Source organism: Carcharhinus amblyrhynchos, chromosome 20, assembly GCF_965287045.1.
Source record: "Carcharhinus amblyrhynchos chromosome 20, sCarAmb.v2.hapA, whole genome shotgun sequence".
Classification (NCBI taxonomy): domain Eukaryota; kingdom Metazoa; phylum Chordata; class Chondrichthyes; order Carcharhiniformes; family Carcharhinidae; genus Carcharhinus; species Carcharhinus amblyrhynchos.
The window spans coordinates 13,909,753-13,922,362 of record NC_137343.1 but is presented as its reverse complement, the minus strand read 5'-3'; the positions used below and the strand labels follow the sequence as shown (position 1 = coordinate 13,922,362).

At 42.7% G+C, this 12,610-nt stretch overlaps 1 protein-coding gene across 1 annotated transcript in view; it reads left to right on the top strand.

Moving 5' to 3' along the window:
* The window catches only part of trpv4 (transient receptor potential cation channel, subfamily V, member 4), a 76,514-nt gene extending 65,780 nt beyond the window's left edge, over window positions 1-10,734 (top strand). Inside the window, exons 10-15 of the mRNA XM_080208105.1 lie at window positions 80-245; window positions 2,528-2,594; window positions 3,637-3,971; window positions 6,806-6,933; window positions 8,416-8,540; window positions 10,453-10,734. Coding sequence (XP_080064231.1) covers window positions 80-245; window positions 2,528-2,594; window positions 3,637-3,971; window positions 6,806-6,933; window positions 8,416-8,540; window positions 10,453-10,613 — 982 coding nt within the window. The 3' untranslated portion in view covers window positions 10,614-10,734. The remainder of the gene's footprint in view (window positions 1-79; window positions 246-2,527; window positions 2,595-3,636; window positions 3,972-6,805; window positions 6,934-8,415; window positions 8,541-10,452) is intronic.
* The last annotated feature ends 1,876 nt before the right edge of the window (window positions 10,735-12,610 follow it).

Sequence of the window (12,610 nt, the reverse complement as noted above, 5' to 3'; positions counted from 1 at the left end):
GAGAGGGTGGGCCATTATTCAGTCTCTATTACATTTACCCTTTTGTTGACCGAGACACTGTAATGCTCCTGTGTTGCAGTTTTATTTATTCCATCCTGGTGTTGGTGTCGGCGGGACTGTACTTGGCTGGTGAGGAATCCTATCTTGCTGTAATGGTGTTTGCTCTGGTCTTAGGCTGGATAAACACACTGTACTTCACTAGAGGCCTGAAGCTAACAGGGACCTACAGCATCATGATACAGAAGGTGAGTGTATCTTTGGAGCACATACGTTTTCAGGGAAAAGACCAGTAGACTCGACAAGCCTGACTCAACCTCTTACTTTCTAAAAATATATCCAATCTCCCCTTGAACACCATGTGTTGGCCCATTTACCCATTACCACATCACATCAATCTGCCATCCTTTGTGTAAGAAAGTAACACATAGGCTCACTCCTAATTTTTTAATTATTAACTTGTGATCCCCTCAATCGTGAAAAGTTCCATGGCATCATCTTGCGGTATCCATTTGTCATCTGATGAAGATTAGCCCAACTTTCTTGGGGGAGTCCAGAACAAGGGGGCAGCAACCTTAAAATTGGAGCTAGGCCATTCAAGGGTGATGTCAGGAAGAACCACCTTCAGGCAAAGAGGAGTGGGATTTGGATCCCATCCCACCAAAAAAAAACCTGTAGTGGTTGGGTCAGTAGAAAATATCAACACTGTGAATGGTAGCTGTTTTGTTAGGTGCAGGGTATTATGGAATATGGAAACAAAGTGGCTAAGCGGAGTTAAGATGTAGATCAACCATAAAGAACAAGAACAAAGAACAATACAGCAGAGGAACAAACCCTAATTAAATGGCAGAATAGGCTCAATGGGCTGAATGGCCTCCTCCTCTACCTATTTTCCTTAACTCTTTCCCATAATTTAGATTCTGACACTTGAAATCAATATTTGTTCCCCAAAAACCTACTTTATTTATAAAATTTGTAAGACTGTAAACAATATAGCCTAAGGGCAAAGAAAGCTTTTCACATTTAAAAATATTTTTAAAAATATTAAAAAATTTAAAAATACATTGCAATGGAATTCAAGTAAAGTTAATTTATTAGTCACAAGGCTTAATTAACACTGCAATAAAATTATTGTGAAATTGCCCTAGTCACCACACTCCAGCACCTGTTCAGGTCAATGTATTTTACCAGCACGCCTTTTGGAATATGGGAGGAAATCGGCGCGCCTGGAGGAAACCCACTCAGACATGGGGAGAACATGCAGACTCCACGTAGATAGTGACCCAAGCTGAGAATCAAACCCAGATCCCTGGCACTGTGAAGCAGTGCTGCTAACCACTGCGCTACTGTGCCACCCCAACTTTTTTTCATACAGCATGTTCCTCACCGAGCTGCCTCAAAGCTGTTTCAATATTCTTGATATTCGCAAAGTATGTTTAATGTCAGGAATGACATAACAATTAGGAGCAGGAGTGGGCAATTCAGCCCCTTGAGCCTGCTCTGCCATTCAGTAAGATCATGGCTGATCTCATCTCAGCCTCAACTCCATCTTCCTGCCCATTCTCCAGGTGCGGTCTCATTGTACTGTTGCAGCGACACTTATACCCTATTCCTTTAACTATGAATGCCAAAATTCCAATTGCTTTCCTTAATACATGCATTCCAGTTTTCATGAACGAGGACATCCAGATCCCTCTACACCGAAGCACCCCGAACAAAGTCTCTCTCTGTTTAAATAAGGGGTGGGTTTTTCCGGTCTCACTCTCCTTGAAACCGGAAAATTCTGCCCGAGATAAATGGATCTTTCCATGGTCCACCCCTCACCCGTTGTACAGAAGGGCACTACCACTGCCAATCGTTCAGGATTGAACTGGAGGCTCTGGGAACTAAAGGCTAATCTCAGGGATGTACTTGTGTCAACCCAGGGAAAAATTTATAAGGATATTAAAAAAGAAGATTTTAAGCAGGAGTATGGGGAGGGTGGTCGGAGGCAAGAGGGCATGAGATGCCCCTCCAGAAGTATGTCCAGGCACAGTTAACAACCATAACTGTTGCGTTAGATATGGAGTAGGATTCAGGATTCTTGAACTGATGATTTAAGGGCCGGTGTCTAATGTATGTCAACATAACGTGTCTGTTGGTGCATTGGTATGAGGAAAGAGCTGAAGGTGAAAATATAGATAGGAAGGATAAAGAGATTGAATTGCTCGCAATATGCATTCTTTGTCTGGCACAGAATCAATATGTCCCCAAAGAGAATTAAGCTTATCAAGGTCACACTTAGCAGAGACTTGTGTGAAAGATTCCAATCTCAGTATTGAAAAATAGTCCGGCAGGGGAACCTTTATTGCTTGTTTCAGCATTTATAAGATCTCGTAGCTCTGCTGACACCTGTAGCAAACTCCAGGAACTGCAGACACATTGACAGAATGATACACAGGAGAACATCAATGCAGTTTCATTGTCATTTAATCTGTTCAATTCCATTGGACAGTTCAGTCTTCTGACAAGATGTCCGTTTTTTTTTCAGATCCTGGTTAAAGATCTTTTCCGGTTCCTCCTGGTTTACGTGTTGTTCATGATTGGCTTCACATCAGGTTTGTATTGTGAAAAGTTTAAAGGTTTTTTTAACTGGTCACGAGTAGGATTACATTAACACTGCAAAGAAGTTACTGTGAAAATCCCCTAGTCGCCACACTTCACCACCTGTTCAGGTACACTGAGGGAGAATTTAGCACGGCCAATGCACCTAACCAGCACGTCTTTCAGACCGTGGGAGGAAACCGGAGGAAACCCACGCAGACACAGGGAGAACATGCAGACTCCACACAGACAGTGACCCAAGCCAGGAATCGAACCCGGGTCCATGGCGCTGTGTGGCAGCAGTGCTAGCCACTATGCCACTGTGCTGCCCATCATCTTACTGTAAATATTGGCAAGGGTATAACTATGTTTAAAACAATAGTCAGAGTGGGGGCTTTGGAAGGGTACAAACCAAATGAAACACATTACATCAAATATGTAGTATTAAGTGGTGTAGGAGGACATGGCTTTGTACTCACAATTTGTCACATGTTAAGTTCACAAACTGAACTGTGGCGTTGTAGGGAATGACAGTGATTAGCTATAGTTACTCTGGGATTATTTTGCACACTTCCTGGGATCAGTTTATACTGGCAGATGTAAAGATAAAGTCACCATAGTCCCAGATGACCAAAGGTTACTCTTCCCTTTAAGAGGGGGAGCTGACTGGTAGTGATTTAACCTGAGGATCACTGCACCTCAGGCAAGGGGCAAGGCTGAGAAAAGTAGGGCCTTCATAAAATACCACAGCCAGTATGGGAATTGAAACTAGGCTGTTGGCATTGTTCTGCATCACTAACCAGCTGTCCAGCCAACTGAGCTAACTCACTCCCCTGCAGTTGTAACAGTGCAGGTACTCTATTCTAATTGCAACAGGAAGTATAGGAGAGATTAAAAAAAGGAAAGTAAAACAAATCTTTCCTCCAAAATCACTTTATTAAAGTTGTTTGCAAAACAAATTTATGGAAGCAAGGATTAAAATTGCACCTTTCTGTTGTTAAATGTGAGGAAATGTTATACATTTTAATTGTGTAATATCTCGAATTTCCATTCCAGCCCTGGTCTCACTGTTGATGACCTGTCCCAGTGATGATATTACACTACAAACCTGTGATATAACATCTGACTCACCGAATTGCACAAGTTCAACATACCCCATTTGTAGAGACAACTTATCGTTCAGCAAGTTCCTGCTGGAGCTTTTCCGGCTCACCATCGGAATGGGAGACCTGGATGTTATCAACAATGCCAAGTACCCCATCGTCTTTGTCATTCTCCTGGTCTCCTACATTATTCTAACTTTTGTGCTCCTGCTAAACATGTTAATTGCCTTGATGGGTGAAACTGTGGGGCAAGTCTCAAAGAAGAGCAAGCAAATCTGGAGACTGCAGGTAAGAGTGACTAGTGGTGAGTCTGCAAGTCTGACTGAATATTCCATAACCATACTGAAAAGTTTCAACAAGCCCAACCAATCCCTGTCAGTATTTACTCAACACTCAACACTAAAGCTGCAAATCTTGAGGAAATCATTAACTCCTTGATAACAGTATTTTTTGTGTGAATAGCTAATGTGAAAAAAGCAGGATTAGAACATGGAGCTGGGAGAGACTGAGAGCTGTCCAATCATCTTATTCCACCTTTAATTCGAGATGTTTCAAACTGCAGCTTTTCCAAAGAGATTTTTTTATTATTCGCCCTCACCCTCTGGAGAAAGCCACAGGAATAATCATCACCATCACCCAATTTACCCTCCTTTACACTTCAGTGCTGCATTGAGGAGAACAATGTCGTGTTGATCCCTGTAGCTGCTCTCTCATTGTTCACACTTCTGCCTTGTGTGTTGAGTTGTTCTCTGTTCAATTATGTGAATCTGTTTACTATTATTGCTCAGTGTGGTTGATTGTTTACTTTTCCCTGTGTCCACACCCAAGCTTAACCAAACAGTAGAAAGAGCTGGAAGCTGGAGCTGAAGCAGACATTTTAAAGCATTGTGAAGAAAACTTGTCATACATGTAAAGTTAGTGTCATCTCTGCTTAGATCCGAGAATGCACTAATGTTCTGTATCAGGCGCCTGATAAGGTGGATCCAGAGTCTTGGACATTGGAGCTAACCAACAAGAAGGAATAAAAAAATGGCAAAATGCTGCTGACTGTTATCAGCCAATGTAATCCCTATGACAGACTGTAGCCTCATCTCCCTCACTCTCGCCAGTTTCCCTGGCAGCCTGGAGACTCTGAACATCACATCCTACGTCGCCAGGTGTGGGTAACCCATTGAATCCCATTCGTGATGGGGATTGGGAATTGCAATTCTTCCCCATGAACGAGAAAGAGTTATGTGTCAATCCTTTCTGTGTCCGGGCCAGGTGAGGTTTCCCATGTTGAGTCAAATTAAGCTGCAGGCTCCACTCCTGGTGGTGCCCTTTTGTCAATTCCTTTAAGTTTCAGCTTTGCAACCATATGAGGAGATATGCAACCATTGACATTGTTCTCCTCAATACAGCACTGAAATGTAAAGGAGGGTAAATTGGGTGATGGTGATGATTATTCCTGCGACTCCCTCCAGAGGGTGAGGGCAAATAATAAAAAAACTCTTTGGAAAAGCTGTGGTAAGAGCACTCCATCTCCTGTACTACAACAGTGATAATATTCTGGCACGTAGTCTGGTTGTTTTTTCCTATTCACTCGTGGGATGTGGACACTGCTGACAAGGCCAGCATTCATTTCCTAATGCCTAACATTGTTTCTGTAGCTGTTTGAGCAACCGAGTGGCTTGCTAGACCATTTCAGGTGACAGTTAAGAGTCACCTAAATTGCTGTGGCTTGAGAGTTGTATATTATTTTATTCTTTCAGGGATATGTGTCGCTATTGCCCATCTCTAGTTGCCCTTGTTCAGAGGGCAGTTGAGAATCAACCACATTGTTGTGGCTCTGGAGTCGCATGTAGTCAGACTGGGTGAGGACGGCAGATTTCCTTCTCCAGAGGACAGTAGTGAACCAGATGGATTTTTACAACAATCGACAATAGTTTCACAGTCACCAAGTTCAACCATCTGCCATGGCGGGATTCGAACCGGAGTCCCCAGAACATTAGCTGAGTTTCTGGATTAACAGTCTAGCGATAGTATCACTAGGCCATCTCCTCCCTTAATCTCCTCGACTTAATAGAGGTTTATAAGATGATGAGGGGGATAGATAAAGTGGACGTGCAGAGACTATTTCCTCGGGTGGATGTAGCTGTTACTAGGAGGCATAACTATAAGGTTCATGATGGGAGATATAGGAGGGATGTCCGAGGTAGATTCTTCACTCAGAGAGTGGTTGGGGTGTGAAATGCACTGCCTGCTGTGATAGTGGAGTTGGACACTTTAGGAACTTTCAAGCAGTTATTGGATAAGCACATGGAGCACACCAGGATGATAGGGAGTGGGATAGCTTGATCTTGGGTTTGGACATAGCTCGGCACAATATTGAGGGCTGAAGGGCCTGTACTGTGCTGTAATGTTCTATGTTCCCCACAGACCAGACTCAGTAAGAGTGATAGATTTCCTTCCCTAAAAACAATTTAAGAGCCAGATCCAGCAGCTTATTAAAGCTGTCATTATTGATACTAGTTTTTAGCCCAGATTTAATTAATCAATAGAATTTAAATTCCTTAGGTGCCGTGGTGGGATTTGAACTTGTGTGTCCAAGTCACTTGGATACCAGTCCAATTGAATCACTGCTATAGATATTGTATAAAAACAAGTTATTTCTTTCACACACAGCTTACACCCAGTGGCCACTGATGCTCACTTTGCTGCCTGAATCCTGATTCCACTGCCCCCCATGCCCCCGTCAATTATTCATTTAAAGAGATAACAGAAAAGAGAGTTTAGTGAGAATCGGAAGCAAGAAGCAAAGGATGAAAGGAGGAGGAAAAGCATTAAAAGGAGAGGGAGAAAGTGATGTGAAGGAGGAGAGGAAGGAAAGAGTAGTGAAGGTGAAAAGCAGAAATAGAGGAGGCGTGAAATAGAAGTGACGGAAAGGGAAAGAAAAAGACTGAAGTAAAGAGAAGAGTGAGACAGAAATGGAGAATGGAGAAGCAAAGGTGGAGAAGCAGTTGTAGATCTATGTGACCACTTGACTGTGGTACATGGACCCAATCTCCTTTTGCAAGAGGTTGGATATAAAACAGGTACAACTCATTGTTGAAATAATATCTAATACTTATTGCTGTAAACAGTGGGCCACAACAATACTGGATATCGAGAGATCGTTCCCAGTGTTTCTAAGAAAAGCATTTCGTTCAGGAGAGATGGTTACCGTGGGAATTAATTCTGATGGAACCCCTGACCGGAGATGGTGCTTTCGGTAAGAAAAGAGATAAGGATATTCTTTTCCTTCTTTATGCTTGAGCTAGTTTTGTTGTGAACACTTATGCAATTGCAGTGACTGGCACAGAGACACCATGGCTGATTCATCTCAATTCTTGGTGCCAGTTAGTGCCAGAAGCCGCTGTAAATTTGACCACCTCAAGGAGTGGCAAAAAACACATCTCACTGTCAACTAACAATCCAGCTCACTGCCCCAGAAAGGACCCAAGCTGGGCATGCTGCCAAAACAAAATGCCAGAAAATACAGCAAATATGTCTGCAACTAAAGGACTAGGTTACATGTTGGGTGGCAATCCTTTGTCATAACCGAGGAATGGTTTTACTGAATTTTGTTACAAACTTCACATACGGTTGTGCTCATCAATAGTAGTTGACTTTCTCTTAGGTTTCATATAACCTCAAAGGGGACTAAAATATGCAGAGGATTGAACTTGTGAGAAGGGATGAAACTTCAAATCAATTTCGAGTAGTTGGGTTGAATAATGCGTCTGACTTTTTCATTAAAGTAATGTTACAGTTGACCTAGACTGTTAGGAATGGTGTAATCTTACACTCTGTTTGTACTGTTCTCCTGGGGCAGAAAATCATTACTTTTGAGGTGACTTTATCTTTCAAATGTGAACCACAGACATGATTCACCATTAGAAATGATTAGAGATTATATTAGCAGCAGTGGAAGCATCTCTTTTAACTTCTGTGCCCTTGGGCAGGGCTTATGCCCCCACATGGGGGTGAGTATGGAGTTGGTGAACATGGAAATTTGCACTGCCAGCTAGCATGATGGTTAACTGTGTTTTACCCTGGGTGGGAAAGGTGGCCAAAGGGCTATTTGTCCCCAAGTGGTGAGTAGTTGATTAAGGACATTTAATGGCCTGTTAAAGCCTATTGGGTGAGAAGAATTGGAGAGTTTCAGTCAGTTTACAGGCCCCCACCTGAGTTTTAGGAAGTAAACCATCTGCCTGGAGTAGACCTCATGGAGGCATTTTTAATTTTTTAATTTAAAACTTTTATATTATGCAATGTGGGCATCTCTCTCTCTCTCTCTCTCTCTCTCTTATCTTCCTCTCTGACCATGTTGGACGCATCCTATTCACCCTCCAACTTCAAGAGCCCGCCCACTGTCCCTATTTGAGTGTCAAACCCACTGATTGGCCAGTCTGGGGAAAATCACTTCCACGTGACCAATCCCAGTTTGACACCGATGTGTCAAAAAAACACATCCCCTCGGGCCTACCCACATTGTGGTGTTGGGCAGATTCTCAACGCAGAGTCCGCTGTGACAGAAACTGACCCACTGAGCAAGGCCCGGCTTCAAATAAGGGGTTTGTTGTCATGATCACTTGTCCTTTCACCCATCTCCAATCTCCCCCCCATCTCTCTCTCCCCCCCCCCCCCCCCCCCCACCTCCACCATTCCACTAACAGTAACCATGACACCTCTCTCTCCACGTATATTCCAGGGTGGACGAGGTCAACTGGTCTCATTGGAACCAAAATGTTGGAATTATTAATGAAGACCCGGGAAGGAACGACACTTACCAATACGATGCTGGTTTTACCCACACCATTGGGCGCCTACGTCGAGGTGAGGAGCTGAGTTTACACTTACAAGGGAACCACGTATGTAACAAGTACAGTGAAACCTGCAAGTTATGGCAACTTTGAGACTGGAAACAGCTGTTCGAGATAATCAATAAGATTTTGTTAAATTAGGAGTTCTTTTCCCAGTATCCATAGTGGCAGAGAACCCAGTCTATCCTGGGGCAAACCAGTAGAAACATCCACCTCCAGAGTGGTTTCTTTGCCTCTCTTCATGCTGAGTAAACTGCTTCACGTTTCACTAAAGCTACAAAACCTGTCACCTCACACTGACCTTAGGAGAATTTGGGGGTATGAAGGGAGCAAACTGCTTGGGCAAAGTGGGCCCGACTCAGTGAAAGTTCCAGATACAGCAGCTGAACAATAAACCATGTTCCATCTTTCTGTTTTAAAAGGTGCATTTGGCCCACAGTTCATAGTTTGTGAGCGTCCTTGTGTTTCTGAGCGACTTATTCGCCACCAGGTTCTTTGGGGATTTTTTTATTCATTCATGGGACATGGGTGTTGCTGGCTGGGCCAGAATTTATTGACCATCCCTAGTTGCCTGAGGGCAGTTAAGATTCAACCACATTGCTGTGGTTCTGGAGTCACATGTAGGCCAGACTAGGTAAGGACGGCAGATTTCCTTTCTCTAAAGGACATTAGTGAACCAGATGGGCTTTTTCAACAATGGTTTCATGGTCATCAATAGATTCTTAATTCCAGATTTTTTTTTTAATTGAATTTAAATTCCACCATCTGCTGCGGCAGGATTCGAACACGGGTCCCCAGAACATTAGCTGAGTTTCTGGATTAATAGTCTGATGATAGTACCACTAGGCCATCGCCTCCCAATAAATATCTCTCAATAAATATCAGCTTTATTTTGGAGAAGTATTTGTTTTAATACACAGCATAGAGTCTCATGTCCTACCGCCTAACCTGGAGAATGAACTTATGCCAAAGATATAATTTCCAGGAGGCACCCAAAAAAAGTTTATAGAAAACCTCAAAATTCCAAAATCAACATTGAATAATTCTCTCATGTGACTAAACTGGGAATGAAAACGAAGACCTTGATTTTTTTTCTTCGGGGTCAAGGTGTCCAGCATTAAGGGTGGCACGTGGTCCATTTCAGCTGTAAAGGGGCAGAAAATTTTGGACAATAATAACATTTGTTATTATTTTATATTATGATTTTATTATTTTATATAGCCACTTTAATGTCTCAAGCCACTTTACAAGGACAAACTGTTGTATAATCAATGACAAGTTTTCGAAAAGGTTTCAAAGTCTATTGGCCTACAAATAGTCTGTCAGTCTCTACCCTGTGTCATTGAGATTGCCTGAAACTTTGGAATACCATCCTAGATCACTGGCACGTTCTTGTCCTGCTTGTTAAAAATATGCACCAGAAATCTAGATCTGGAGGAGAAATCCCTAATCTGACCCTACTAACTCATTATCCAGGCTGTAGTTTATTTACAAATACGCTTCTGATGAATATCAAATGAAAAATGAAAATAACATGGACTGCAGTGTTTCGAGAAGGCAGCGCACTACCACCTTCTCGAGGGCAATTAGGGATGAGCAATAAATGCTGGCCTGGCCTGTGACACCTACTTCCATGAATGAATAAAAATAAAATGCACCTCCTAGAATCTGAGCTGCTTTCTCTAATAAATTATGAAAAATTGGACTTGCAGTCTTAACCATAGCAAAGTTAAAAAGAAAAAGAAACTTGTGCTCCTAAACCATAGCTGAATCTGAAGTTCAACATTGGTAAAACATTGAGTAAACCTGTCTTCTCTCGCCTGTAAAGTGAGCGTTTTGTGGTGGGCCGTCACATTGTTAATTGGCCTCTTCAATTACTAAGTGCCGAGACATGTTCTATTTCTATTCTCATTTCTATTCCACAGACCGCTGGTCAACTGTGGTGCCACGTGTTGTGGAGTTAAACAAGAGTTCCCGTCCCGATGATTACGTGGTGGGAATGGAACACATTGCAATGGAAAGGAAATATGGATATGGCAATTTGCAGCAATATAGCCACCGGAAGAAGGATGACACACACTTTTAATTTATGTTATTTGATGGATGCTGGAAGTCAAATCAAAACCAAGTAGAGGTTCTTACAGGGGAATGTTTATTATTAAGGGTTAGCGCTACAAGACGCACACTGTCCCTTGTAGGGATCTGTACACACGACATGACAGTTCAGTGTTACGTGACAGTTCAAAGCTGGTGCCATCAAAGAACAGATTATCTCGGAGATATTCGTTACCCACTTCGCCTGTTGTGAAGTTCTTTTCCACACTGCTTTCCTGCAGTAACATCTGCCTGGGATCAAAGGCACCAAATGTCTCCCCCTCCCTTCCTCCGCCCAGTGCCAACCTTCCCCACTCCACCCCACAACCGGACTATCACACAAGTGTGATAACGGTGCAGCTATAAGTTCATGGAATGGAATTACCACAAGGTTCCCCAATTTCGCAACTTGGATAGAAGAATGGGAGAAACTCTGGGGAGGTTCCACTAACAACGGGCATTTCAGCCAAAACTCTGGGGTTTCAGCTGGATTATTTGAATAAAATCGCTGCTGTATGCTTTTATAATGCTTAGTACAGATTTTAAAGAGTGTCTTTTAGTCATACACTTGCTTTAAATTTGGTCCCTCAGCCATTGCGGAGATCATTCAAAAAATTATATTTACTGTAGTTACATGTGATTTGAGATGAGAGAGAATCTTGTGACAAGAAGCAGGAAATCACATTCTGTTGTGCCGGAATCTGATATTTATTTATTTTTATCCTTGCCTTTTACGTTTCTTAATTATTTGGGCCCGGATTTCATCAGGGTGAGGGCATCTTAAAGGTAGGGTATGGGATATGTTCTGTCTCAGATATGCCATGTGCCATATATAGCACAGTTAGAAAGGACCTGGTGTCAAAACTGTGACAGTTTCTTCCACACTCGAGGGGACTGAGGAAGAATTATCTTAACCCCAGTCTGTGCTAATGTTACTTTTGGCTTGTCAGTGGTACAGGAATGGTGGTAAGTGCTACATTTGCAGTATCAAGAACTAGAGTAGGGTTGCAAAATAAATATGTCCATGACTACCAGACATCTCGAAGAGCTTTAAAAGCCAATTATGTACTTCTTGAAGTCTAGTTGCTGTTTTAATGTAGAAAAAGCAACTATCAATTTGTGCCTAGCAAACTCCCAGAAAGAATCATGTAGTAATGACCAGACAATGTGTTTTTATGATGCTAGTTGAAGGCTAGGTATTGGCTTATGGATCAGAATTTTCCACGCTGCAAATGGATGCATGACTGACCCAAACTAGTGTGAAAATGTGTGCGAAAATGTTGGGCAGGTGGCCTGATGTGATAGTGACACATGACATATCACTGTTGGTGGGCACGCACGCCTGCCAACAATTAAAGTTCCAATCGGCTGGGAATTTGAGTGGTCCATATGCTTTCCCTCTTGCTGCACAGGCCAATCAGACAGGTGGCCTTCATGTTTTTGCATCATTTTCGAGCCAGGGTGGGATAAAATGCCCAGAAGACATTTGAAGATTGAGAAGTCAGGAGGATTGCTATCAGTGGTCTCTGGCATTTTTTGTGTGCAAATATCCTTTGAATAATACTGCATCTCCCCAAGGTAGCTTCACAGCAGATACAGCCTTCAGGGAGATTGCTTTAAACCACTAGCCTGCACCCTCACTTGTCTCAGTATCTTCACATTCGCCCAAGCAGGCAGATTGTAACCTCGGTTTTGCATCTCATCTGAGAAACAACGACTCCTGCAGTGCAGTATTCCTTCAGTACTGCGCTGGAGTGTCAAGGATTGATTTGTGTACTCAAGCCTTGGGATGGGGCTTGAATCTGGAACCTTGTGATTCAGAGCTGACAATGTTACCAACTGAACCATAGCTGACACAAAGGCAGAAATGTCCACATTGCTGTGTGCCAATGCAGTTAGATCCCTCCACAGGTGAATTATTGAAGCAACTGCTTCAGGTCCTGTAACAGGAGATCAAAAGCAAAGTGAACCAGCTGTCTGACTTTCTGT